The 25255-nt window shown below is 37.8% G+C and overlaps 1 protein-coding gene across 3 annotated transcripts in view; it reads right to left on the bottom strand.

The window, feature by feature from the left end:
• LOC103985612 (calmodulin-binding transcription activator CBT) overlaps window positions 1-25255 on the bottom strand; it is a 51919-nt gene that overhangs the window by 15915 nt on the left and 10749 nt on the right. For 2 of the 3 annotated variants that reach the window (XM_009403361.3, XM_065109583.1), the window contains exons 4-9: window positions 24742-24830; window positions 15885-15930; window positions 13455-13665; window positions 12707-12841; window positions 12588-12643; window positions 2575-3000 (exon numbers count right to left, since the gene is read on the bottom strand). In XM_009403361.3, the coding sequence (XP_009401636.1) occupies window positions 2575-3000; window positions 12588-12643; window positions 12707-12841; window positions 13455-13665; window positions 15885-15930; window positions 24742-24830 (963 nt within the window). The remainder of the gene's footprint in view (window positions 1-2574; window positions 3001-12587; window positions 12644-12706; window positions 12842-13454; window positions 13666-15884; window positions 15931-24741; window positions 24831-25255) is intronic. The other variant, XM_009403362.3, reaches the window with a different exon arrangement.

Raw genomic sequence — 25255 nt, forward strand, 5'->3', positions numbered from 1 at the left:
TGCTTGTACAGTTATTTGACATTGCATTTTGTCCTTAGTTTTGTAAGCCTAGGTAGTTTGTAAGGCTACACATCAATCGTTCGTCGAACTCAATAATACTAGGTCAAAACCATCTCGTTTTTGGGTGTCGTAGCCTAATTTCTCAAGCTAATAGTGTGGTGCACAACGTTAGCCATCTCAGACCCTCGGAAACCTCGGGTGGAATAGAGCTAGATGAGGCTTTAGGGTAGTGTTGGGCCCTATTTGGATACACAAGCTTGTGAACAAAGTGTGCATAGGCTTGACTAATACCCCAACATCCGATGGAACAACCATTGCGGACTTACAGCTATCTTTTCCCTTCCAAAGTCCTTATTTTCCATTTGCACTACAACTGTTTGCAAAATTACTTGAGTGTTGTGTTTATGGGTGAGACATCGAGACTTGTTCGCTACTCGTCTTTGAAACTAAACAACTTTTTCTAGCAAACGGGCTAAATGATTGTCCCAAAGGCAAGTGCAAGCCCAATGTTCACCTAGCACTTTTGACCCAATGTCCACTTTTGGTCCGGTGTCCTCTAGAGGTTCGAGGGTGGTGAGGGAGCTTATGTTTCAGCCAAAAAATTAACCAATGGCACACAAGAGAATAGGGTGGTTTTGACGATTTTCCCCTTTTTGCGATTAAATACAAGTAGAAGAAACAGAAAACAAAAACATTGACAACAAATCAAAATTGGGCTGACGATAGTACTTCTTGCCTTATACAAGCTACCTATGAGAAAATGTATGAAAAAAACCAAAAAACAATAGAAAAATAGAACTTTTAGTCCGATGCTTTCTTGACTAAGTTCTTTAGTGACCGAGTCCCTCTTGGATTCAAAGTTGTCATAATGCCCCACCTCATTCGATCAACTATGTATGCATATCATTTGATAGACATAGGAAGCATTTCCCATTTGATCTTTTGTCACTCAGACTACAGCTTTTCGATGTGGCCACTACCATTTGCTTATTGCAGGGCCCCCACTAATTCTGATTCTTTGGCTATTTGCTTTGCATTGATAATTACTTACCTGGTATCGCCCCGAGAAAGCATCAAGATAATCAAAAGCAAAGATGAGTTTTGAAACAATCCATCATCCGACAATTTATTTGAGAGGTCCTGGAGAACTCCCACTTCATCAGTCCAAATAAAGTCATACCCTTCATGGTGTCATCAATAGATTAGATTCAGATACCATTAAATATCGATGCTGCCATTATGAAGTCAAGTTTTGACCAATAACAACAAACTTTTTGTGGCTTAATCGGACGGTGACCTAACATAGAGTTTCAGGGGCTTTCTGTTATTATCAGTGACAACATTTTTTGGTCAATATATAGACCCTTTTTGTATCTGACATACAAAATTAAAAAAATATATTTTTAATTATATATTTTAATTGAATGGTGGCTATAATATGAAGGATTTGCACCTTGAAGAAAATTGTTGTGTGGGTCCTCTCACATACCACATCATCCAATGGTTGTGAGTGAAGTTGGTCCACATCATCACAGACCACTTTGCTTTTCAAGTAACATAATCTCATGGAACAAAAAATATAAGAAATAAAATAGTTATAAGGATCTAATGGTTGTTACTTTTTTTTAAGAGTATATTTTGTCTATTGATGGTTGCTTGACCTTCACAATCCACATCGATTAAAATAATTAGTTTTTGTTCGAACATAAAAATATTGATGTGCATTAAAATGGTATATTTTATTAAACTACTAATTTGATGGTTGAAACCAGGGATAGCAAAACTGAGTGATTTGGTATGGTTTGGTCAGAATTTACTGGTTCGATCATCGACCAGTACATTAAGGAGCTTAGATCTAGTCTGGTTCACTATATACAAAACCTTTTTTTTCTTTCTCATCCTAGGGCTTGGCTCATGACATGATTCCTCACAAGGAGTCACTCATTGGTCGTCACTGGTAGCCTGTATGCTTGTTGCCTGCCACTACCTAGGAGCACACCACCCACACTAGTATACTTCTTTCTCCTCCAAGCCTCTTCTTCATTCTTCTTCCTCTTCTTTTTTTCCCCTTCTTCCTAACCTTCTCTCCCTACCTCAACAGAACTATAGTACATTTCGACATACTAATACATGATACACCAGAATGGATCAGAACCATACTAGTTCGGCCATAGACTGGAGGTCCAATAATCAAAATTGCATTCCTTGGTTCAAACCAAGAACTTATCAACCAGTTTAGGTTTTGGTAACCTATCGAATTGGTATAGTACCGGTTAACCAAGTAGTACACCATGTATCATCCAATATCAAATAACAAAAGAATTAAAAGCAAATGGTAAATGTACATATATCAAGCTATACTTTTCAATATTTGTACTTGACTGGATTGGTAAATTCTAGTAGATACGTACCAATGAATATTTTGTAAATTCTTGGTCCAATCAAATCAAATAACTTATTTATCTAGTTAGCCATTATGAGTAGGTAACTTTGTCATCTAAAAATTTTTAAGGGCGAAAGGGATCAGATGCAAAGAGGTGCTTGAAAATAAAGGTGCTAGATAATTAAAAAAACCTTGGTTTCCTCTGTAGAATAAGACCACCCAGGCGAGATTTCAGTTATATTGAAAACATGATCTCCCATTGATGTTGCCATAGCCTCATCACCCCTTGAACTTGAAGCCAGAAGCTGACGATCATCTAATGAACCAAGAGAATAATCATTTATGTAGTTCCAGCTTCCAAAACTGTTCTCACCAAGAAGGATATCATTTGTACATGTAGTCGTGTTTTCGCTGAGAACCATATCATTCATGTCAAATTCTCCAACTTGAGTTAGATTCTCTGCCCTGAATGACGCTGGTGTGATATCTTGATCTTTAGCTGCTTGAAGATAGCCACCATTTGATTGGTCAATACCACAGTCATTACCAGATTTAACATTAGATGGACAATGAGAAGATAATACGGCAGCAACACCATTTGATGGAAGAAAGCAACCCTGTGGCATAAACAAAATCAGCAATTTATTTAACAAACTTGCACACAGAAATACACGAAGCATAGAAAGTCTTGAGAGGCATACAATTATTTACTTATCATCTACTTGGTTTTTTCTATGTATCATAAACATCAGGAGTAAGAGAGAAGATGTTAGTGGATCAGCATCTTAAGAATAAGATAAGTATAGCACTTGAAACTACATGAAATGGAATAGACTAAAAGTGAAAGAAAAATATGATATCTAGTTTTATGATAAGTTGAAAAAACAAGTTGGCAAGAGGTATTTTGAAATATGCAAGCTAAGGATTCACCAGAAGAGATCTTATATTATAATCCCTATTATCATAATAGGTTATAATTCTATAAAATATTCTTATCATAGGAGACATTCATTGGCATTAGAAATGGCAGAACTAGATATTGACCTTATTAAATATTCCACTTCATGATTGACACATCATATTTTTGTCCTTTCTAATCCTATTAAGAAGGCAAGAACAAATAAACGAATTTAAAATACTGAACCACACTACCAAATTAAGGATATCAGCATCTTACACATTTTTTTATAGCTTATATAGCTCTACAGCATTATGCCCATGTCATATCTTTCAGATACTATTTAATATGATCCTGTTCAGTATGAGACATTTGGTAAAATTGGGATGATACAGAAAATATTCATACTTTTGAACATCAAGATTTGCATGAACTGAGATTTGAAATCAAAACAATTATAAATGTCTTCAATGTGGACAAACATGCAGCAAGATGGTGACTACCTATTGCACATTGAGAGGGTCAGTTTTCCTAGATAGGTCGCACATCAAAACCTTGTAATGGTTTTATTTACTTCAAGCATCTTTCATTCATGCGACTAAACTCACTATATAAAAGTTATTGAAAAAAATAGGATACTCTAATTATGATGAATGGTAGCTTAACTTATCAGAAAAATCAATTGTATGGTATCCATTTTAAGTGTTGCATTTTCCAAAAGCAGTAAAATATTGATACAACTGTATTTTATTAAAATTATTTTGTAATTGAAGATAGAGAAATTCATGCCAACTAATTGATAAAGGATAGATACTAAGAAGTAATTAATTTGTCTCCACTTGGAAGGATTGGAGAAATAACACGATCTGATCCACACAGAAAGGACACTTGTAAGAGTTTCTCCAAGAAACCAAGGCCTAGCAACCCAAAATTAATCATGCAAGTCAAGCTTTTAAATATAAAGTTAAATGACACTAGCTTACTGTCACGTCCCTAGCTGGATTGCCTAGGGCATACAGCACCCAAGTGGTATTTTTCTGCAAGTGGTACGTCAGCCTAGAAAAAAGTTACAAAAGCTAATGCATGGACAACATACTATTATCAGACAAAAAAGGCAAGATAATCGAGATCACAAGCAACAAAAGGCAACTAGATTTTATTAGGCACAAAAAGTTCTCTTAAAGGAGCTGAATGGTCGCTACTCAATGACATTTCAAAGGCAGATGTAGAGCTAATGTTCACCACTTCACGTAGCATTTTTTTTAATAAAAATGCGGACACACTAAAGATGTTGCACCATCCCTCAAATATACAATCGATAGTTCATCTAGGGATCTACGATTATGAGACAACAGACATTTTGTACCACAAGGCTACAGCCAACCCTAGGTATATAAGAACAGGGCTATTTTGGCTATTTTCTCCACACAAGACATCACATAGGCAGAAACATTTTTGAATTTAACAAGACAAACATAAAAAAAGATATTTCAACAAAGTAAAGTGGGACCGATAGTAGTAATTGCTTTGTAAAATCTGCCTAAGAGAAAATGTGTGGAAAGTGGAAACACCAAAAAACAATGAGAAAACAAAATAAAACAGCATCACAGACGTGTTAAACACATTGACTTCAACACATTGTGAAATTTTCCCCCAGTTATTCCTTCAACACCCTCATCAAAGCCTTTGCGAATACTACAACTTGATCATCTTTTGCTACAACATGCTTCTTGACTTCTATTAATGTGTCAGTGACTTTGATACCCCATCTTGTTTTAACTCGCCATTGAATAGGTTCAATTGGGGAGGTTGGCAGATTTTGAACACTTCATGTTGGTCAACAAGAGGAGCCTTCATGCTTGCGTTCAAGCCCTTTTGAAGTGTCACCCTACAAGAGATTGAATGTTGCTGGTTGGAGCTTTGCCAGCATTATTTCACAAGAGTTTGTGGCCTTTCACAAAGTTTGCCCTTTGCGTCTTTGGATTCTTTACCATCTCCTCCAAGTAGGTCCACACTATCCCCATTTTTGAAGTAACTCGAATAGAGGATAGTACATGGATGTACTACCTTCGGCATACCCAATCACCCAAAGGTGAGGACTTGATGGTTGTTGTCATTTAAGTACTTTAAATGGACTTCCCATTGATGCAGAATTTCATTGCATAGGTGAAGAGAGTTAGGTTGCTTTGATTAGCTTCACCCAAATTCGTCAAGTTATACTCTTTGGTCAAAACTGGTTATTTCACTTCATCCACTCTTCATGATTGCACTTATGGAAGTGCTGCTCAAACCTAAGATGGGTTTCGCACTTGTAGAGCACTTATCTGATAGCTTTCATCATGCCTTTGGGATTATTTTGAGATCATGCCCATTTGCAGACAGAGATGCTTTCCCTTCAAGGACACAATTTTGGTGTGCTCAAAAGACATGTCGCTTTGTACCATATTGTCATGGATAAATATGTACACAGGATATTCGATGTAATGATTATGTATGTCTGTGTCTTTCGGTTTTGTTCAAACTTTGCATAGCATGTAGAGGGCTTACAATAAGCTTGGCAACCCTATTTTGGTTAGCTTTTGTGGTAATATTAGTCCTGTAAATGTAAGTTGTATGCACTCATCGCATAGAGACAAAATAACTTAAAAACAAGCCATCCAGACAATCATTTTGAGGGTTTTCTAGCTTCGCAAAGTGGTGCAGAGTATTAGCTAGTACAGCACCCTGGAGCTACCTGGGTGGCACATGGCTGAATGGGCCTTTGGGGTATTATCTAGGATTAGTTCGTTGTCTTATTCCGCAACAATGTCATATGAGCACTTGTGGGAACTCCTGACCGTGACGGACCTTCTTGGACCCTTTGTCACGCAATCGTCCAGAGCTTGCAAAGTCTGTATTTGTAATTTATACAGTCTATCAAGTGTTTGCCGAAATGTCTGCTTATAGGATCCCAAGTTAAAACTATAAGTGATTTTGGGATAGCTATGTTCGAGCTACGTTGGCAACCAAACTTGACGGTGCTCTGCAATTGAAAGAGTTATACAAAGCTCATAGAGGTAAGGGGAATTACTAACTCGAAGAATTCAATACTCATACAAAAGCTTGTATGTGGACCAAGGATTGCAAGACTGCTACCAGGCAATACCAACAATTTGGCCCCGTATCGAGCGATATAGGGTTGTACCGAGCAGTAACGGTTGAAACCGACCGGTACCAGTTGTAACATTACCGTTGGAGGCCTCCTCAAGGGTTTTTAAACCCTTTCCTCCCTCTTATTTCAATCCATTTTACTCTCACAATCTTTTAAACTCTCTTAAACTCATGACAATCAACCTACAATCATCACCATATTGATGAATCAATGACATACGGTGTATCAATACACTATGTCATAGGATTAATTTCAGGATTGGGTCTAACAAACATATCATATTGATGTACAAATATTTAGGATCGAGGACCCCGATCCACCACCCGTGAAGGCCCATCGTTCGTTTTGATGGTAGAATCAGGTATATCTACACATATGATTACTTTATTCATTTGAATCTTAAAGTTTAAGTTGTATACAAAATAATCTAATAATTCAAATAATTTTTCTGTAGATAATTCAATATTAACAGAAGGACGATCTGAAATGAACCGAAATTGCGAACCTTGCACAAGCCTACTCCTCAAAGCCCAAAAAAGATATGTGACACTATTCTTACCTAATTTACACAAGTTTTCCTAAACTATACTAAATGTATATTTATTTCTAACTTAAAAACTCTATCCTAACTTTATTTTCTATTTTTAGGTATTTTCGGAAGGTTCTATGCCTATTTTAGGCATACCGCTTAGTACGTCGTACCGTACCATACCGAGCAAAGCTCGGTACATTAGTACAGTACGGTATTCAAAACCTTAATGCAGACGATAGACTATCTATGGCCATCCTAAGGCAATCGAAACTCGGCAACATGGAGCAGGAAAACTTTATCTTTGGCATGGGAAAGATATGTCTGTAGGAGGCTATAGTGTGTAGTAGGTTCAGCATGTTACTATGGCTTAAAGAGTGCAGCGGGGGCTATATTATTGAAGCCGTAATCTAGCAAGTGCATAGTTTGTTCAGCAAGGCGGAGTAGTATAAGGAAAGGATGCGAAGAGAAAAATTGCTCCAACGGAACATATATCTATGAGGGATAAGTTCCAGTTCTCCAAAAGGAGAATCATGTGCAACGAACCACACATATTAAGGGGGGTACCTTAAGATAACAGCTCCATAAAACTTAATGGGCCGAGTGAGGGACGAGGAGTCATCATATGATCTCGCACGAGGTAATGTATTATTGGACCATTACAAGATCAAGTGGGGGAGCGACCAAAGGCAACACCAAATGAAAGCATTCTTAGAGCCGATATGGAGATTGGACTCAACAGAAGGTTGACCCGTGGAATAGTGGGCGTGAGAGCCACCATCAACTCAATGCAAACTGAGGAATGTAGCAAGTTAGGTGAAGCTTGGGAAAGTACCCAAGACACATGAAGAGAATCGACATATAAGACGGAACATAGAGTGGAAGAGCGAAGCTTTCCTTGAACAAAAATCAAGGACAAACTCTTGCAGAGACAAGAGCGAGATCATATCATTCCATAGGTTTCTCGTTTTGATGGAACAAACTCACCTTGCATGGTACCAAAGTCGAAGGGAGCTTCGAGGCACATGCATTTTATCACAACGAAGCAATTGACTGAGGGACTAAGACGACTCAACTTGCGAAAGCAAAATTGGGGTTAAAAGGCCTTGGCACGGGGCAAGAGGATGCAAAGGCAATTACTCTTAAAGAATATGTTGCAATGTTACCATTCGAGTTGTCACGAAGGAAGCTGTGCGCAATGGAGATTGTGTTTAGGGTAAGGGCCCAGGATCTAGACAATGGCGCACCAATTTTAGTGAAATCGATGGACTTCAAAAATTGCTAGGCGACGGATTGTCCTAGAGCGACACTTCGTCTGTGTGTGACCCAAGAGTAGGTGGACGAAGGTTGATTGCCAAAGGAGCGAACATAATAGAAAGTTGCAAAGGCCATATATAGATAGATCGCAATCCGAGTTCATCCCACAAAGCTTAAAACCTAATGAAGATGTCACTAAGAGGCAACATGGTGCAATAGATCATGGTGGAACAATTCGAGAAAATACGCCACATGAGAGAAGTCTCGTGAGGGACTTGGTCATAAGGAGGTAAGATTGAGAGCTACTAGGAGCTTCACTTTGGTGAGCAACACGCGACAAAAAGGGCTATGAATTCAATGAGTGAATGTCATAGTACCACAGATATGGATCTTCCACGCATGCACTAAATTTTGCATCGGATAAAAGCCTTGGTCATCAATCCCTTGCTCTCATAAAGGGAGAGCACATGGTCGTGAAAAGGGTCTGAGAAGATGGAGAATACAGAGGCAAACTTCACGTACCAATACAAGGCAGAAGGGAAGAGGTGGAACTTCATAAAACTGATGTCGACAGTCATCTCACCAAGATCACTAAAAATGGGGGATCTCGGGTCAATGCAAGAGTGCTCGACCAAAGAATGGAGCAGGAAGTACGTGGTTCTATACCCTTTCTGCTTAAAAGAGTAGGTGACAAAAATGATGTAGAAGGCGATACAATCCCAGAGGTGACCAAAACTATCGGAGATTCACAATAAGTCGAGGTAAAATTTTGCTCTTTTCGAACAAAACTTCTTGCATTCCAAAAGTTTGATGAAAATGAGAAGGCAAATTGTAGTAGCCAACTCAACGTAGAGAATAGACAAAACAAAATACCCTAGTTCTCTTAGTTATACAGTAGAGGAGCTCCACATATGTTTGAAGACCCTTTGAGGAGACTTAGCGATAGATAATAGTTGTCAAATCTTTCCCAATGGTAATCGGTTATACCGAGTAGATTGTCCGCTTCATGTTCCAACAGAATGTCAATCAAAATCAGAAGTGATGAAAACCTACTCGAAGGCAGCAAACTAAGCAGAAGAGAATCAATGGGCAAATTTTACAAATAAAAGACCTCAAAAACTTCAAAGTCTGCAAGGTGATGCTCATTAAAGCTCTAACAAGCATCCACCCAATTCAAGCGGCGCAAGACATTTGAGAGACTGATGCACAACAAAGGTCTTTTTCTTCATCTAACGAATCAATAGGAACCAGCAAAGATCAGTACAACTCAACAGACCCCACACTAGAGTCAGAGTCACTAATGAGTTGAAGCAACATTAGCGGATCAAAGTTTGACTACTTAAAAACAGCGACGGAGAACAATTGGAAGCCAAGGGAGGAGCATTGCAACTAAACCAAAAGATTAAAGATTTAACAAAGGCGAGGAGATGTAGCGTACTGTCACGGACTTAGCTGGAGTTGCCTAAGTCGTGAGGCACTCTTGCAGCAAAGTTACAAATTTAGCTAGAAATGCCTAAGTCGTGAAGCACTCTTGCGCCAACTCCTCGGACTTAGCTAGGATTGCCTAAGTCATGAGGCGCCCTTGTGACATATGCGTCCGCAAAGGGTCAGCCTAGTTGCAACCTCGTACAGGTCCCAAAGGACCTGTAAAACAGAAAGTTAATTAGATTGAAAATGAGCGACGGACAAGTCCCAACGTCTCGCGAAGAGGGAAGCTTTACAAGCAATTCAGCGAGCACCTTTAGTGCAAGAGAGAAAAGAGATGAAAGAGAAAACAAGGACTTTAGAAGGTAGAACGAATAGTTGCAAGTCCATGAACAATTGCTCACCGGGTGCCGGGCACAAAGGCAAGTTCCCATCAAGTTAACGTGCGAACTTGTGAAAATTATTCAACGCCCAACAATATACCGAAGCCCCATCCAGCCCTGTACCACCCAGGGGGTTCAAGGGTGCTAAGATGGTTGACATTTTGCATGTCGCTGCAGTCTGCAGAAAACAAGTCGTGGCATGAAAAAAGGAGCCATTTTGGGGTAGTTTTGTCCGGCGCGGTGAGCGATCGCACTGTAGCACTGTAACCTGCATTAGGGCGGAATCGAGCAACGATGAAGGATTGTCACTATGGCCTCGCATTAGGGCGATGTAATTATTGAATGCACTATGAGGTAAGTGGGAAAGTAATCAAAGGCAACATCGAAAGAGGCGAAGACACATGACAACCTATTAATGTTCGTGGACATCAAATTGTATGAGAAAGCGACTCGCTGGATATAGGAATCATACACAACTTGAAAGTGGACCGATGGGCAAAGTGTCTTGAATTAAAGTTGTCAAAGAGGTCGAGTCGTATGAAGGTAGTAAATTCAGAGATGGAGCCTACTTTTGGATTCGAAGGTTGTCGACAACCAGATTGGAGATCGAAGCTACATCACCAAATTCATACCGCTTCTCTTGGATTAAGAGTTTTTGTAGGAGGCAATACCATATATTCATGAATTCTCTTTCAGATGGATTGTGACTTTCTCAAAGGACAAGCATTTACTCAGATGGATTGGAAATGGAGAGCTTCAAAGGACAATCATTTACTCAACTATGATGGTGATGAAGGAATCAAGGCGGAAAGATGACTCATTCCACAGCAATGCAATTGGAGTCAGAAGGCCTTAACGCAGTGCAAGGGTTCATCGAGACAAAGACACTCAAAAAATACACCGGTGTGCCACTAAATCAGTTGCCAAAGTCCTTTCCACGAGGATGCAAATTGAAATGATAGTTCGAACTCATTGAAGAAGTCAAAGATCTAGTTGACCATCCACATTGGCATTATTTTCGAAGTGGGTCTAGGGCCTTTCAAATAAACTATTGGACAATAGATTGCTTTAGAGCATATCTTTGCTCATTGCTATTTCGATGCCTCCGAGAGGTGCAACCTTTCCTTTGAAAGCTTTCAAAAATTTATTCTCCGATGAGTATTTGTACTCTTTATCCATCATCTATAGCTCATAGACATTCTAATGATGCAACTCTTGCTAAGCCTTTGGTTTTAGACTATTGAGGAAGTAGAAAAGTTTGTCCTTTTCAGACATATCTCGGATGTCTAACATTAGGGTTGAAAACTGCTTCACATAATCCTTAGTTATAAAAGTCTAGCGAAGTTGTTATTCTCTAACATAAACTAAGTCCACAATTCCCTCTTCAAGGCTTCTCAAGTGTCAATGTTACAGCAATCTTGTTGTATTTCCTCCCAACGTGTGCGCCACCATAGTTTTGCATCATCGATGAGAGACATCGTCACTAACGACGCCTTGGAGTCTACTAATTCGGGTTGGTAGCTATGAAGTATTGATTTATATCAAAGAGAAAGATTTTTAACTCCTTAACATCCCAAGCACCCACATAACTCTTGGTTTGGGAGCTCTCACTCTTGATAAGAGATGGTCGCGAGACATTGCTCCGCTCGCATATATGGCTTGCATGAGCACCGACGCATGATCCATCAATTCCCTTATTTGCTCTCGTAAGTATTACATAGACTCTTTTATGTCATTCGTGAACCTTCCAACTTGGATCTCCAGCAAATTCAATCGAGATTCTCACCTTTCTTGTGCATACACTACCATCTCAAACGACTCTCCACTTCTATAGAGCCCCATCAACTCTTGGTTGATAATGTTGAGTCTACAACTCTAACTTAGCCTTTTTTTCTTTAGCGCTTCTATTTCATTCAGGGTTGTGCCACCAACTATTTACTGCTTTTTGTTTCTTCCATAGAGCTTTGTCTACTTAGGGTTGTGCTATGTAAAAAAACATTTTTTTGAGTTTTACAAGAAAGAAAAAAAATTAAAACACTTTCAATAAAGCAAAATATGGTCGATATTAGTACTTCATAACCCATACGATCTACCTAAGATAAACATACAAAAAAATTTGAAAAACTACACAAAAACAAAATCGAAGAGTGCCACAATCATGCGTTGAAAACACGTTGGCTACATCCCTTCATGACATTATGTCCATTGAGCACATTATGATAACAAAGGTTCCACATCTTGATTGTACATATTAGTACAAGGCACAAACTAGTATTTACCGGCCCAAACAAGTACCAATTTCAGAATATATAGTTCGATACCAGTATAAAAAATTCATTTATATCTTTTTAAATTATATTAAACGATATCAAATGGTGCAGGTCGGTGTATTACTAGTATTTAACGGATCTGGTATGTCACCAACACTCATATCAAATGGAGATTTAAATCCTTGATGATTAGTTCACTTGAGTAATTGTATAAACAACTTTTATCTAAAAATAATCACGTAAAAAAAAATTTCCTACATTTCTCCTGATACCAATCAACAGATTACTCACATTATTCATGGAGTTTTTGAACCCACTCCTTTGTTGGTCACAGGATGAAGCATCACCTGCCACATAAACCATCATTAGACTTTTGGATAATGTAGAACTTTTTTAACTTATGTCATTACCATCCCTATTTATAGCTGCACGATTTTGTACATTAGATCCAACAAGTTCTTCCCATTCCAATGTATTGATCTCATGAAGACTCAACTCATGATTCTGAAATTCGGTCGAATTATTTAGCCCTGATATTCCAGAACCTGCAACATAAGAGGACATATAAATCTCCAGGAAGGCAATTAGAAATTTAGAATATTGATGAAACTGTATCAACTTCTAAGCTGGCACCACGGGCAGGTGATATGAAATGATTTGGAACATACAGACTATAAGCACAGCAACTGAAATAATACAAGGACCAGTAATGCCATCCATTCTGATGTGATAATATGACCAAGCACTATCAAGAAAAAATGAGAAGAAATGGCGTACAACAAAAGTAATCTTTGAAACTAAGTTTATAGAAAAAGTTAAAGCATTCAACACTTCTACGAAATTTATGAGCTACTGCATTTGGTTGATGGGAAGTTTATAAGCTATTGTAAATCTCTATATAGATAGTACTAATACTTCCATTTGATCAGATCATTCAGTTCAAATTAATTTCATTGTTCTCAGGAGGTTTTAACTGAACAAATTTTAAATATTTTTGTAAGAGGTTTACATCATCCATTATGACTAAGCATTATCAAGAAAAAGCTGAAAAAAAAATGGCATACAACAAATCATTGTAAACTTAGTTTGTAGAAAAGTTCATGTACTCGACGCTCGTAAGCAATTTATATAACGGCAGTCTTAGAAGGCAGATCAGACAGTAGACTGGTTTTGTCTCACTAGTGCAGCTGACATGGTATTCTCCAGAGTTAATTTCCTCTGAAATAACTGCAGATCCTAACACCTCCGAGTGAGCAGAACCACTAGCTGAATGCATTGGTGTAGACGGAGAATCAATGTGCAACCTGTTCTTCAAGGATAAAGCCTCTGGACATTCCACTGATGCAGGAATATGTTGAAACACATTATCCTGATGTCATGAACAAAACAAGGAAACAGACTTAGATCAAAGAAAATATTTTATGCAAGGAACCAACTTTCAGCATCATTCCAAGAGCTGTAACTTGATTGAACAGTATGTGTTGGCTAGCCAGCACAGATAACAAAAAGAATACCGCTGGCTGGCATAATCAATCAAATGGTCTGTTAGCACAGTCCCCATGCTGATATTATTCCCAGATGGCTGATATTGATTTTAACTGAAACCTATTTTAAAAGATGTTACTTTAGAAAGTCCAACCTAGTGGGTTATTTGTGCAACGAAATCTGAAACAAAGTTTAATGGAAAGCAACAAAGAAATAAGCCTGATTAGTTTATGTAGAAGTCACCACAATCGAGAAGCAGAAATTTCAAGAAATGCTGACAGTCTAGGAAATCATTTTCATTTGTTTACGCTAGAGTTAACTGGTTATGAGAAACCATCACCCAAAATACGTGTTTGAGCCGCATACAAACCATTCAAAACCAACGCTATTTAGATATATAGAAAGAAAATGGAGTCCAAGAATATGAAGGCAGAGAGACTACATTACATTATAAGTATGTTTAATGCAGACATAAGCATCTACGTATAGTTAAGGATTCAATTTTCACAGGCATGATGGTTGTTGTAACCATGATACAGGCCAGCTGACATAAAATGGCATGGGGTTTGTGTAAAACGTTGCAACAATGTGTAAAAGGGTTTGTCACCCTTGGCTGAACTTGACCTCCAGTGCTGATAAATGTTGGTACAAAATATCACACACAAACTCAAAAACCACACATCTGAGAATGTACTAAAGGATGTACTTATTGAAAAACATAGATACTACATCAGAAGATGTTCTTCACAATGGGTATTACAAAATATAACACATTAAAAGGAAGAAGATGAAATCTGATAGAAGGTACTGAATCACCTAAGGTGCAGAAAAATTTTATCATCTACAAAAGGTTACTAAATCACCCTGTAAGTTGTGGCTGAATTAGCATACATAAACAAATTCTGATGAACCTAATTTCGAACCCAAAAACTTAACTAATTACCTAAATTAACAATCAATGAATTTTAAATCTGAATATAACTAGATTTTTTAAGCAAATCTGCATCTTATCACTTGTAGGCCAGTTACCAAATCAAAAGGTTTGACTTATTGCTAAGGTTCTTGTCATTCAATTCAACTCTAACTCTCAATTCAATGTTCTAGAGAACTGTCTTTTCTTAATACCATTAGACAAAGAGAAATATTTTGCTCTTTGATTCCTAGAGTATGCTAAGATTTTGATAAAAATCTGACAACTAGCATGGCTAGATACACGGCCTGAGAATTGCCTTTTTACTGAAATGGGTGGCATGCTATGCACACCATTTTATTGGCACCCAAACTTGAAGGACTTTAGGGATGTATTGGATGTTTGAGGCCCAGACCAAGTATTCATTAACTTAAAAAGGACCAGACTAGTCCTTTAAATTAGAAAGGACTGAACCAGACTAGTCCATTAATAAAATCCATCAGTCTTAATGTTTTGTAATGGAGAATCAGTGGGTGATTGCTTATGTTATATGGTTGTTTCCCGTACAATTTCACCTCATCAAAGAGGAGATAGGAGAGAAGACCAAGATGGAGCTTGCAATTCAATTGTGACCAAAGAAAAATGTTTTCCTTGTTTACGACAGATCTTACCCTATTTCAGATTTTATTTTCTTTTGTGTTTTGTGATACATAGGCACTATGTTCAGTTGACATGAGAAGTGAGAACAACATGAAAAGGTCAGCTGCCAGCCATCACATAAGGTGCTTCTGAAATTTCAGTCCCTGGTTAAATATTCTTGCAATCTAGCTGAAAAAATAATCAGGAAAAGGTGTCCCTGTTTAAATATTCATACCATCTAGCTTAAACATAATTAGTAAACAGCCTCATTCCGGTTTTACACAGTATTTAATGTCCAAGAGCATGCGATGAAAGATCACATTACTTCCCATGCACAGGAAGAATGGACAAACCAAATTTTTATGCCTCTCAAAGAAGGCATGAAAAGAGCCACAAGATAGGCACCTCAACCATGAGTAATTGCCTATTTCTCAACCACCTGAATTGGCATTTATGCATTGAGCAATACATGCATAAGTCAATTTTTTATCATATGTCAATATGATATACATGAAAATTAATACAGAGCTTCTACAGGGTTCAAAGGGTAAAACCTCTGATGTTTGACGATAATGTACAAGAACAATGCGCTCCAAATTCCTGAATAAGCAAAACATCCAACACTGTGTCAGTTGGCACTGTTCTAAAACATAACAGTTTGAACTTTAAACCAAAAATGATTCTCTATATTGGTTTTAGGTAGTCTATTGGATATAATTCCAAAGGGAAAGTTGCAAATTAAAGCATTCACATATCATAATTATGAATTTCATAAAACATGAAGAAATTTAAAGTACTATAATATAAATAACAAAATGCTCCAAGTATAAAAAATTGACTTAATACATAAGAACTCCTTGTAATACACTTAAGGCTTAAATTAATCTATGATGCAAGAAAAAAAAAACTAATATATAAAGTTAAATTAGTTTGTTCCAATGAAAGTAAATGTAAATCTTTATACCCAACATGAAAAGGATGGTTTAATAATCTGCTTGGACCAAAAAACACAACGGGCGAATGCTTGCCAGTCTATTTTTGGGCAGTCCAGGTCCAGTTCTAGGGTTCCATATGGTAACCCTCTAAAACCGGACAGTAAACCCACTTAGGGTTTGGCTTGTTTTATTTATTTTGAACTCCTCTCTCTCACTGTCACCCAAACTGATATAAACACCATCGCATTCACCACAGCCCATTGCCGTTGCTTGATTCTCCGCCTTCTCCTCTTCCCATTTGTTTCTCCTCCACCCTTATCAACCCTGACCGACTGTCGGCGTGCCATGTGTTGGTACATCTACTCAAAATTTTAAACCATGGAATGTCGTCTCACTCAGACCAATATGAAATAGGCATTACGTACCGGTACCAGTCCTGGTGTGAATCGATACATGGATCACCCCATTTCAGACAGTCTAGTCTGACCCATTAAAGAAAGTAAAGAAACTTAAAGTTATATATTCAATTCATGAACCCTCTTCTTCGTACGACTAGGTGGGTGTTGAATCATGGACCTCTGCTGCCATTCGAACGCCGCCTCTCCCCACTGTCGTTGTTTGCCACACTAATCTGTTGAGATCTGTCAAAATCTGTTGTGATTTGATTTGTTGAGATCTGTCAAGATCTGCTGTGATTTGATTCTCGACATACTACCTTATTTGGTATGATAGACTAGGATATAATTATTGATTCGTTCCTAATTATATTACCTCATTTGTTTATATTTGCTAGCTGTGTATTTCCTAGATTAGCACCTAGATCTATTTAGGTAGTTCTTTCCTTTTTTCTTTGGCTCTTGTTTGATTATATGAACTTCATCATGTATACAAGCAACGATATAGAAAAGTGAAATTCTCTCCTTCTGTTGTCCTGTTCATGATATCAAAGCAAGGTTAGGTTTTGATTTTTCTCTCTGTCGATTGTTGCATATGGCATATTTATTTCTTTCACTCAGCCTTCATTGCCAAAAGTCCTCTCTAGCAACTCTCTTTGTTTCTAGCCATATCTAAAACTCCTAAGTTTGTTTCCTATCTTCCTAAAGCTGTTCACACTCAATCTTCCCTTCAATTTGAGAGTCATACCCTCCAGATCTCTACCGTTAAACTAAATGGGAGAAATTTTATGGAGTGATCTCAATCCATGAAGATTTCTTTAATGAGTCAAGGGAAGTTCAAAAATATGAATGGGCTGCAAATGCGCCAGCCTCGAAAGATGCTTCATACGAAACTTGGGAGATCGAGAATGCAACGGTGATATTGTGGCTGCTTCACTCCATCCAACCAGAAATCAGCAAGACGTACCTTCTTCCTATGGCTAGAGATATTTGGAGTGCTGTCAATAAAACCTACTCCAAAGTAGGTTTCATTTCCATGATTTTCCAAATCAAAAGAAAATTTCAAAAGGCAAAGCAAGGTACATCAAGCGTCACAAATTACTACAATAATCTACGAGGTATATTGGTTGAGTTAGACCCAAGGTCTGCCATACCGAATCGTACCGCCCGGTATGGGCGGTACGTACCGGTCCGATAGGCTAACGGTACGCGGACCGCTCGCTACCGGTCCGACTGTAGCAGTGCACTGTATCACTGTAGTAGTACAGTGCACTGTAGCACTGCAACAGTACAGTTACTGTTGCAGTACACTGTTATAATAGCAGTACAGTGCACCAGTACACTGTAGCAATGCAGACAACCACAGAGATTCAAGTTGGAGGAAATTAAGTAGGCTTCCAGACACCCTTTTTTCAATAAGGAACAACTAGAACATCTGTATGGAGTTTTTAGCCAATCTTAGGCCACCACAAATCCATCTCCTACATGTTCTCTTGTAAAGCAAGGTAATACTCCTACTGCCCTCCACATTTCCTCTAACCAAGCACTTTGGACAGTTGATTCAGGTGTTAGTGATCATATGACCAGCCTTTCTCACATGTTCTCCTATACTCCATGTCATGTCCTGGTAACCTTAAAGTTTGTATTGCTGATGGATCTTTGTCCCTAATTGCAGGAAAAGATTTTGTTGTTCTCTCAAAGAATCTACTTATGAGAATTGTTCTAGATGTTGCTAACCTATCTCATAAGTTCGCATCCATAAGTAAACTCACCAAAGATTCAAATTGTGTGGCTAAATTCTTTCCATCTCATTGTGAGTTTCAGGATATATGCTCGGCGAGGATGATTGGGAGTGCTAGAGAGGTTGATCAACTCTATTACTTAAAAGGTGATGCTTCCTTGGATCGACAAGCTCAAGCAGGCATTTTCTCTTTCTTTTCTAATAAAAAAGAAATAATGTTATGGCACTATAAATTAGGTCATCCTAGTTTCATGTACTCGAACAAGTTGTTTCCTTTTATTTTTAATAATAACACTAAATTTCAGTGTGAAATTTGCCAACTTGCCAAACATCATGTCATGTTCCTTTCACAGCCATACAAATAGTCTCGACCTTTTTATTTAATCCACAGTAACATTTAGAGGCCTTCAAAAGTCGAAAACATTACTAGAACTAGGTAGTTTATTACCTTCATTGATGATCATACTAGAGTTTGTTGGGTATGTTTGTTAAAAGAAAATTTTGAGACTACAAATGTGTTTCAAAACTTTTATAACATGGTCAACACCCAATTAAATGCCAAAATACAAATCCTTAGAACTGATAATGGAGAAGAGTACTTCAAACCCATTCTTAATAAATTTCTAATGGAAAAGGGCATTATCAATCAAACATCTTGCGTAGATACACTGCAACAAAAAGAAATTTCTGAAAGGAAAAATTACAATCAATTAGAGCTCGAGCCATTATGTTTACTACAGGAGTTCGTAAATATCTTTGGGGAGAGCCTATCCTAAGTCCTAATTACATCGTATTTAATCAATCAAATGCCAACTCAAGTACATGATTTTCAAAAACCCATAATGTTCCAAGGTTCACTATATCGCTCGACATAGTATGGTATAGGTGGTACGTATCGGTCCAATAGGTGATTGGCATGTGGACCGCTCTATACCAAGTGGTTATGTATTAGGTACCCCATATCAGGCGATACAAGGCCTGTACCAGGCAACACAATCAAAACTCAAGTATTATCAACCTGTACTAGTAGGTAACGATCGAATTTTGACCGATACTGATCAAAGGGGTACAGGTCGATAATGGTCGGATTTCAACTGATACTGATAAAAGGGCTGAGAATTACCTATTTCCAACGGTCAATTTAACCGTTGAATTCAAAGGGTTTTTAAACCCTTTCTTCTCCCCTCTTTGAACACCATTCACTCTCTCAAACTCTTCAACTCTCTCAAAACTCATTCTCACTCGCATCTCTCTCATTCTCGCATTTTCACTCTCTTAAACTCAAGTAAAGTTGTGATTTATGGATTGGATCAAATTCGGGAGGCTCATTTGGGATAATTAAACACTTAAGTTAGAGAAGGATCACTCTAATCAAAAGGTATGTATTCTCTTTCTAGATTCTATGTGGTTAATGTCTATTATGTTGTTTGACATGTTATGATGGTAAAATAGGATTAATTAGGGAGTAATTAAGGCTTTTAATGCTGATTTAATCAAAATTAGACACATATTTGATGAAATCTTTGTATTTAATGCATATTAGAGTGATATGCATGTTTACGTGGTAGAAGAGGTTTAATTAAGTTTCAATTAAGGTTTTTAGTGCTGTGATTAGTGGTTTTAATGTTGATTTCATAGAAATTTGACCCATATTAAGTCAATTCAATGTATTTTATCCGTATTATGGTGTTTGACATGTTTATAGTGGTGAAAGAGGACTAATTAGGGAGTAATTAAATAAGTTGATGCTGTGATTAGTGAATGTAATTATAATTTCTTTGTGATTTAACCAATATTACGTTAATTCTATGTATTTAATGCCTATTAGGCACTTTGACATGTTTATAGTCGTAAAAGATGACTAATTAGGGGGTACTTAGGTTTTCTAATGCTGTGATTAGTGAATTTAAAGATGATTGCATCGTAATTTGATCAATATTAGATCAATTCTATATATGTAATGCCTATTAGGATGTTTGACATATTTAAAGTGGTAAAATAGGGCTAATTAAAGAGTAATTAAGTTTTGTAATGATGTGATTAGTGGATTTAATGATGATTTATCATATTTTGACCTATATTGGGTCAACTCTATGCATTTAAAATCTATTAGGATGATTGGCACGTTTATAATAGCAAAATAGGGTTCATTACATTTAATTGCAGCTTATTATTTCAAATTCGATGAAAATTAAGGCTAATTGCTGCTTGTTAATTTGATAATTTTTTGTAAATACATGGCACCAAAGAAACAAGAACATGATGATGCTTGGGATCATATCGTCGTTTGGACGAGAATCGTCATCATTGGCAGTGCATTCATTGTGACTACATCAACTGGAGCGAAAAAATCACTCGACTGACGCAACATTTGGCCGGCAACTATTCCGATGTTCCAAAATACAAAAAGGTTCCAACAGAGGTTCATCAATTATTTCAACAGAAGCGACATCAAGCAAGTGATAATGCAATTAAAAAGAAGGCCAAGGAATAGGAAGAATATATACATGCTATGCAAGAATCAATTGTTGATAAATACAAGCGTCGCAGCAATAAAATCGACTCAGATCATCTGGGGACTGCGGCGTAGTAGTCTAGTACGTTCGCAGTCAATGAGTCAAGTGAATTATTATGGAGATAATAATTCACTGAGTTAGAAGGAGTTCTGACAGGTATGACTCATGGCCAACTCGATATTGGTCCTAGAGGGTCACACACATATGATAGGCATTACGACGAGTAGAGGTTCGAATATAAGATATCCGCCAGAACCCCTATCTTATTTGATATCCAATAAGCTCCCGAATTATTAATCCTATGGATGAGATCCAATAAGAGACAATGAGAGATTATTGGATAGAGATCCATTAATAAAAGAGGCTTGGGTAGTTGAAAGGAGATCCAGTACCCAATAAGGCAAGATCCATTAGGGTTAAGTTGATAGGGGACCTCTATAAATAGGAGGGAACCAAAAGCTCATAAGCTAGAGACTCTTTTGGTTGTCACCTCCTATTCTCCTCTCCCCTTCTCCTCCTCAAATAGCAGGCTTGGAGATTGCTAATCATTGTAACCCTACTGTGTTAATCACCGCTAGAGAGGAGAGTGCTTGACTTCCTTCATCCTCTCCTACAGATTTGTAGGAATTTAAGGATATACGGTCTCCTTAGATAAAACACAATTATCTCTCATGTGGATTTATGTTTCACGGGTTTTGCTCGCCAATCTTCGCAGGATAACGAACCCACTCTTTGGGAAATTTGGAGTTTTTGTTTTCTGTTCTTCTGCTGCGCATGTGATGTCGCCCCTAGATTTCCCTACAGTTACCATATGCGACAATCCTCCCGAAGTATTGATTCTTTCACAACACAGGGATAGCGTACTAGCCATTCTTGATGACCGCCTTGTTACATCTACTATTAGCATAACTTAACACTTTCTTGTTAAGTGATGTGATCGTCCAACTTTTGATACCACTTGGATTACTTTAGAAGAACTTTATGACTTTGCACTAGACCGATTAGACCAAAACCTTGCAAATCACTCTCCCAGATCGAATTCTTTTCCACTATAGGAGAATGATAAAGAACCATCTAGCTTTATAAAATATTTCAAAAAAGTTTATTCTACCTAAAGAAATCAACAAAAAGTCATCAATTAATTGGCCTAGAAACTCTAAGAGTTGTATGAAAAATTAAAGTCTTTTTAGGTGCTAACCTTAGACTCCACTTTTGTATTAAATGCACTCTTTATTGTTTCGGTACCTTAGAAATTGTATTAAAGCTCCTAAACCCCTATTGTTGAGAAATCTTTGGGGGCGACATCACATGCGGAGCGGAAGAACAGAAAACAAAATCCCCTATTCCTAAAGAGATGTTCGTCATCGTGCGAAGATTGATGCGCAAAAATTTACAAAATTTAAAACTGCGTATAGAATAGATTGTGTTACCTAGGGAGATTGTATATCTCTGAATCCCCACAAATCACTAGGAGAGGGTGAAGGAGGTCAAGTGCCCTCCTCTCTAGCGGTGATTCACACAGCAAGGCTGCGACGACGCTTCTCAAAACTCCAGGCCTGCTCTGAGGTGGAGAGGGGGAGGAGAATAGGAGAGGCAAGCAAAGGCTCTAGCCTCTGGAACCACTAAATCCCTCCTATTTATAGAGGTCCCCTGACAAACCCTAATGGATCCTCCCCTATTGGGTATTGGATCTGCATCCAACTACCCAAGTCTCTTAGATTAGTGGATCTCTATCCAATAATCTCTCATATGCTCTTATTGGATCTCATCCATAGGATCAATAATTCAGGGGCTTATTGGATATTCAACAAGATAGGGGCTCCGACGGATATCTCATATACGTACCTCTACTCATCACAGTGCCTACCATATGTGTGTGACCCTCTAGGTCCAATATTGAGCTGGCCGTGAGTCATACCTGTCAGAACTCCTTCTGGCTTAGTGAATTATTATCTTCATAATAATTCACTCGACTCATCGACTGCGGATGTACTAGGCCACAACGCCGCAGTCCCCACACGATATAGGGGAATCCAATCCATTAGACCTATCTGTCTTCAGTTACCTTGTACCTATAGTCCCTCATCCATCTAATATCTTAGAGACAGTATACCGGACATGGTGCTGTCAGACCCATACGGTTTCTACTCGAATCTCACTCTAATCGGATTCTCCCGGAGAACTCTTTCTCTCTCAATCTGAATGACCCTGGCAAGGGATTTGTCTGAGCAAGAACACATGGGATATTCCTATCATGACACCGAGAGTGGATGATCCTCTCTATCGATACTCAATAGCCCTCGTAAGGTTGACTACCACTCCAAATGATAGGTTGTACAAGATTTGAGACATCCAAACCTATAAGTCCAGTATCAAAGAATGGAGCACTCATACAGGACACCCTTGGTGTCTCAAGTCTAAGGACTAGATACACCACTAGGACTACGAAATCGCTGTCTGACAATAAGGTATCATCAATCATCCAGCATTCCATAAGCGGATCAATCAGTAAACTCATTTTCCAATAAGCACATATACTGTATCCCTAGTGTCCCCACACGAGCAACTATGAGACCAGCTGCATCGATCATATGGACGGGTTTACAGCACACCATCTGTCCGATTATCTCGATGTCACTCTCGAGTAACCTATGACCGGGATTATTTAGGATATGTGTTTAAAGACGAATCGATCTCATTATCGTGATCTCATCACGATCCGATTCTCATTGCACAGATCCAAGGACATCACAATATATACATGTATATATGCAATAGTCAATATAAAGTAATAAATGCCAAAATATAATAAACAAAAAGATTATGTGTCAAATCACATGTGTTATCACTCACGTGATTGGCTTGCTGGCCACCTATGACTAGCACCTATAAATAGTGGAGCTTGTCAATAGATCAAACACTTTAGATTTGAATGAAAAACATGCATCTTCACTACTCTACTAGTCTCTTACTCTCCTCTCTAATTTATATCAACAAGAAGACAAAATGGATATCCAGGCACAAGTACAAAAATAGCAATTAAAATTTAAAAATATATTTTATGTAATGAAGTTATAAAAATTATGAAATTGGAATTTGAGTTCATAAGAAGCCTTAGATCAACAAAAGATCAACTTGATATGCTGTTATGCTGCTCACTATCGCAATATGCTGTTATGCTGGTCATATTGTATTTTTCAGGTTTCCCATGTCATGCACTCACACTGTCTAAAACAACTGCAGAACTGGAATGACCTGCCCAAACTACTTAATAAATCATTTAATCGAAAGATTCCATATTAACGACACCTTACATATTACAATCTTGGATTCTAAATCAAAACTTTTCCAGTCACCATGTATGTACATGAAACAGAACCACAAATTTTAACACAACGAACATGAAATGGAACCTCATACAGGTTTTACAGGATAAGAACTATAAGAGCAATAACAAAGGCCATAATTTTCATGCTTCAGGGGTCTGGTAGCAATTCAGAATATCTAGATTTGTGGGACATAAGAATCGGCCTTGGCCTCATCTCATGAACTCAGAAATTCCTTCTAAACCTGTTTTAAACTTGAGAAAATATTATGAATGACAAAAAGAAAAAATATTATGAATGACAAAAAGAACTTGAACGAAAATACTCATGCAACACCTATAGCAAATAAAAGACTCTTTGTGCAGACAGCGGACATATGTTCACCTTGTCCTAGTAGATTCAAGCACCAAAATGGCTAGAAGAAAAACATGCTGCAGAGAAAGGTATACCTATTGACCAAAAGCAAAATTTAGAAAGATGGACATAAACAGAACATACTTATCTAGTAGCCAGTAGCACCTACGGTAGAAGTTAGGATCATATTCGCTGCGTGCATAATAAACATGGATTCTATCTTCATTACCGATCTGTAACATAGATCAATACACAAGTGAGTGGAGATTTTGCATGGGTCAGGTATTGATATTCAGATTGTGCATAAGAATGATGATAAAAGCAAGTTATACAGATGAAGATGAAAATGTAAGAGAATAAAACAAAATAAAGAAGCTACATAATCTACAGTTAGTCACATAGAAACAGCAGGGTAAAGAAAGGAACCACCAGAGTATCTTAAAGTGAGATTCTCAAGGGAACAAGGCACCACATAATCATGAAAAATTATGAGGAAGGCCAAAACAACATTACCAATGAACATAACAGGCAGCAATATGGAACAACACTGTGACAATCCACAAATAGGTTTTTCTTTAAAAAAAAAGGTCCGTTATTAATTAGCAAGTACATTCAAGGACTTAGGTAAGGGTGGGTCTTAGTACAATAGTAAGATTGC

Source organism: Musa acuminata, chromosome BXJ2-5 (assembly GCF_036884655.1).
Source record: "Musa acuminata AAA Group cultivar baxijiao chromosome BXJ2-5, Cavendish_Baxijiao_AAA, whole genome shotgun sequence".
Classification (NCBI taxonomy): Eukaryota; Viridiplantae; Streptophyta; class Magnoliopsida; order Zingiberales; family Musaceae; genus Musa; species Musa acuminata.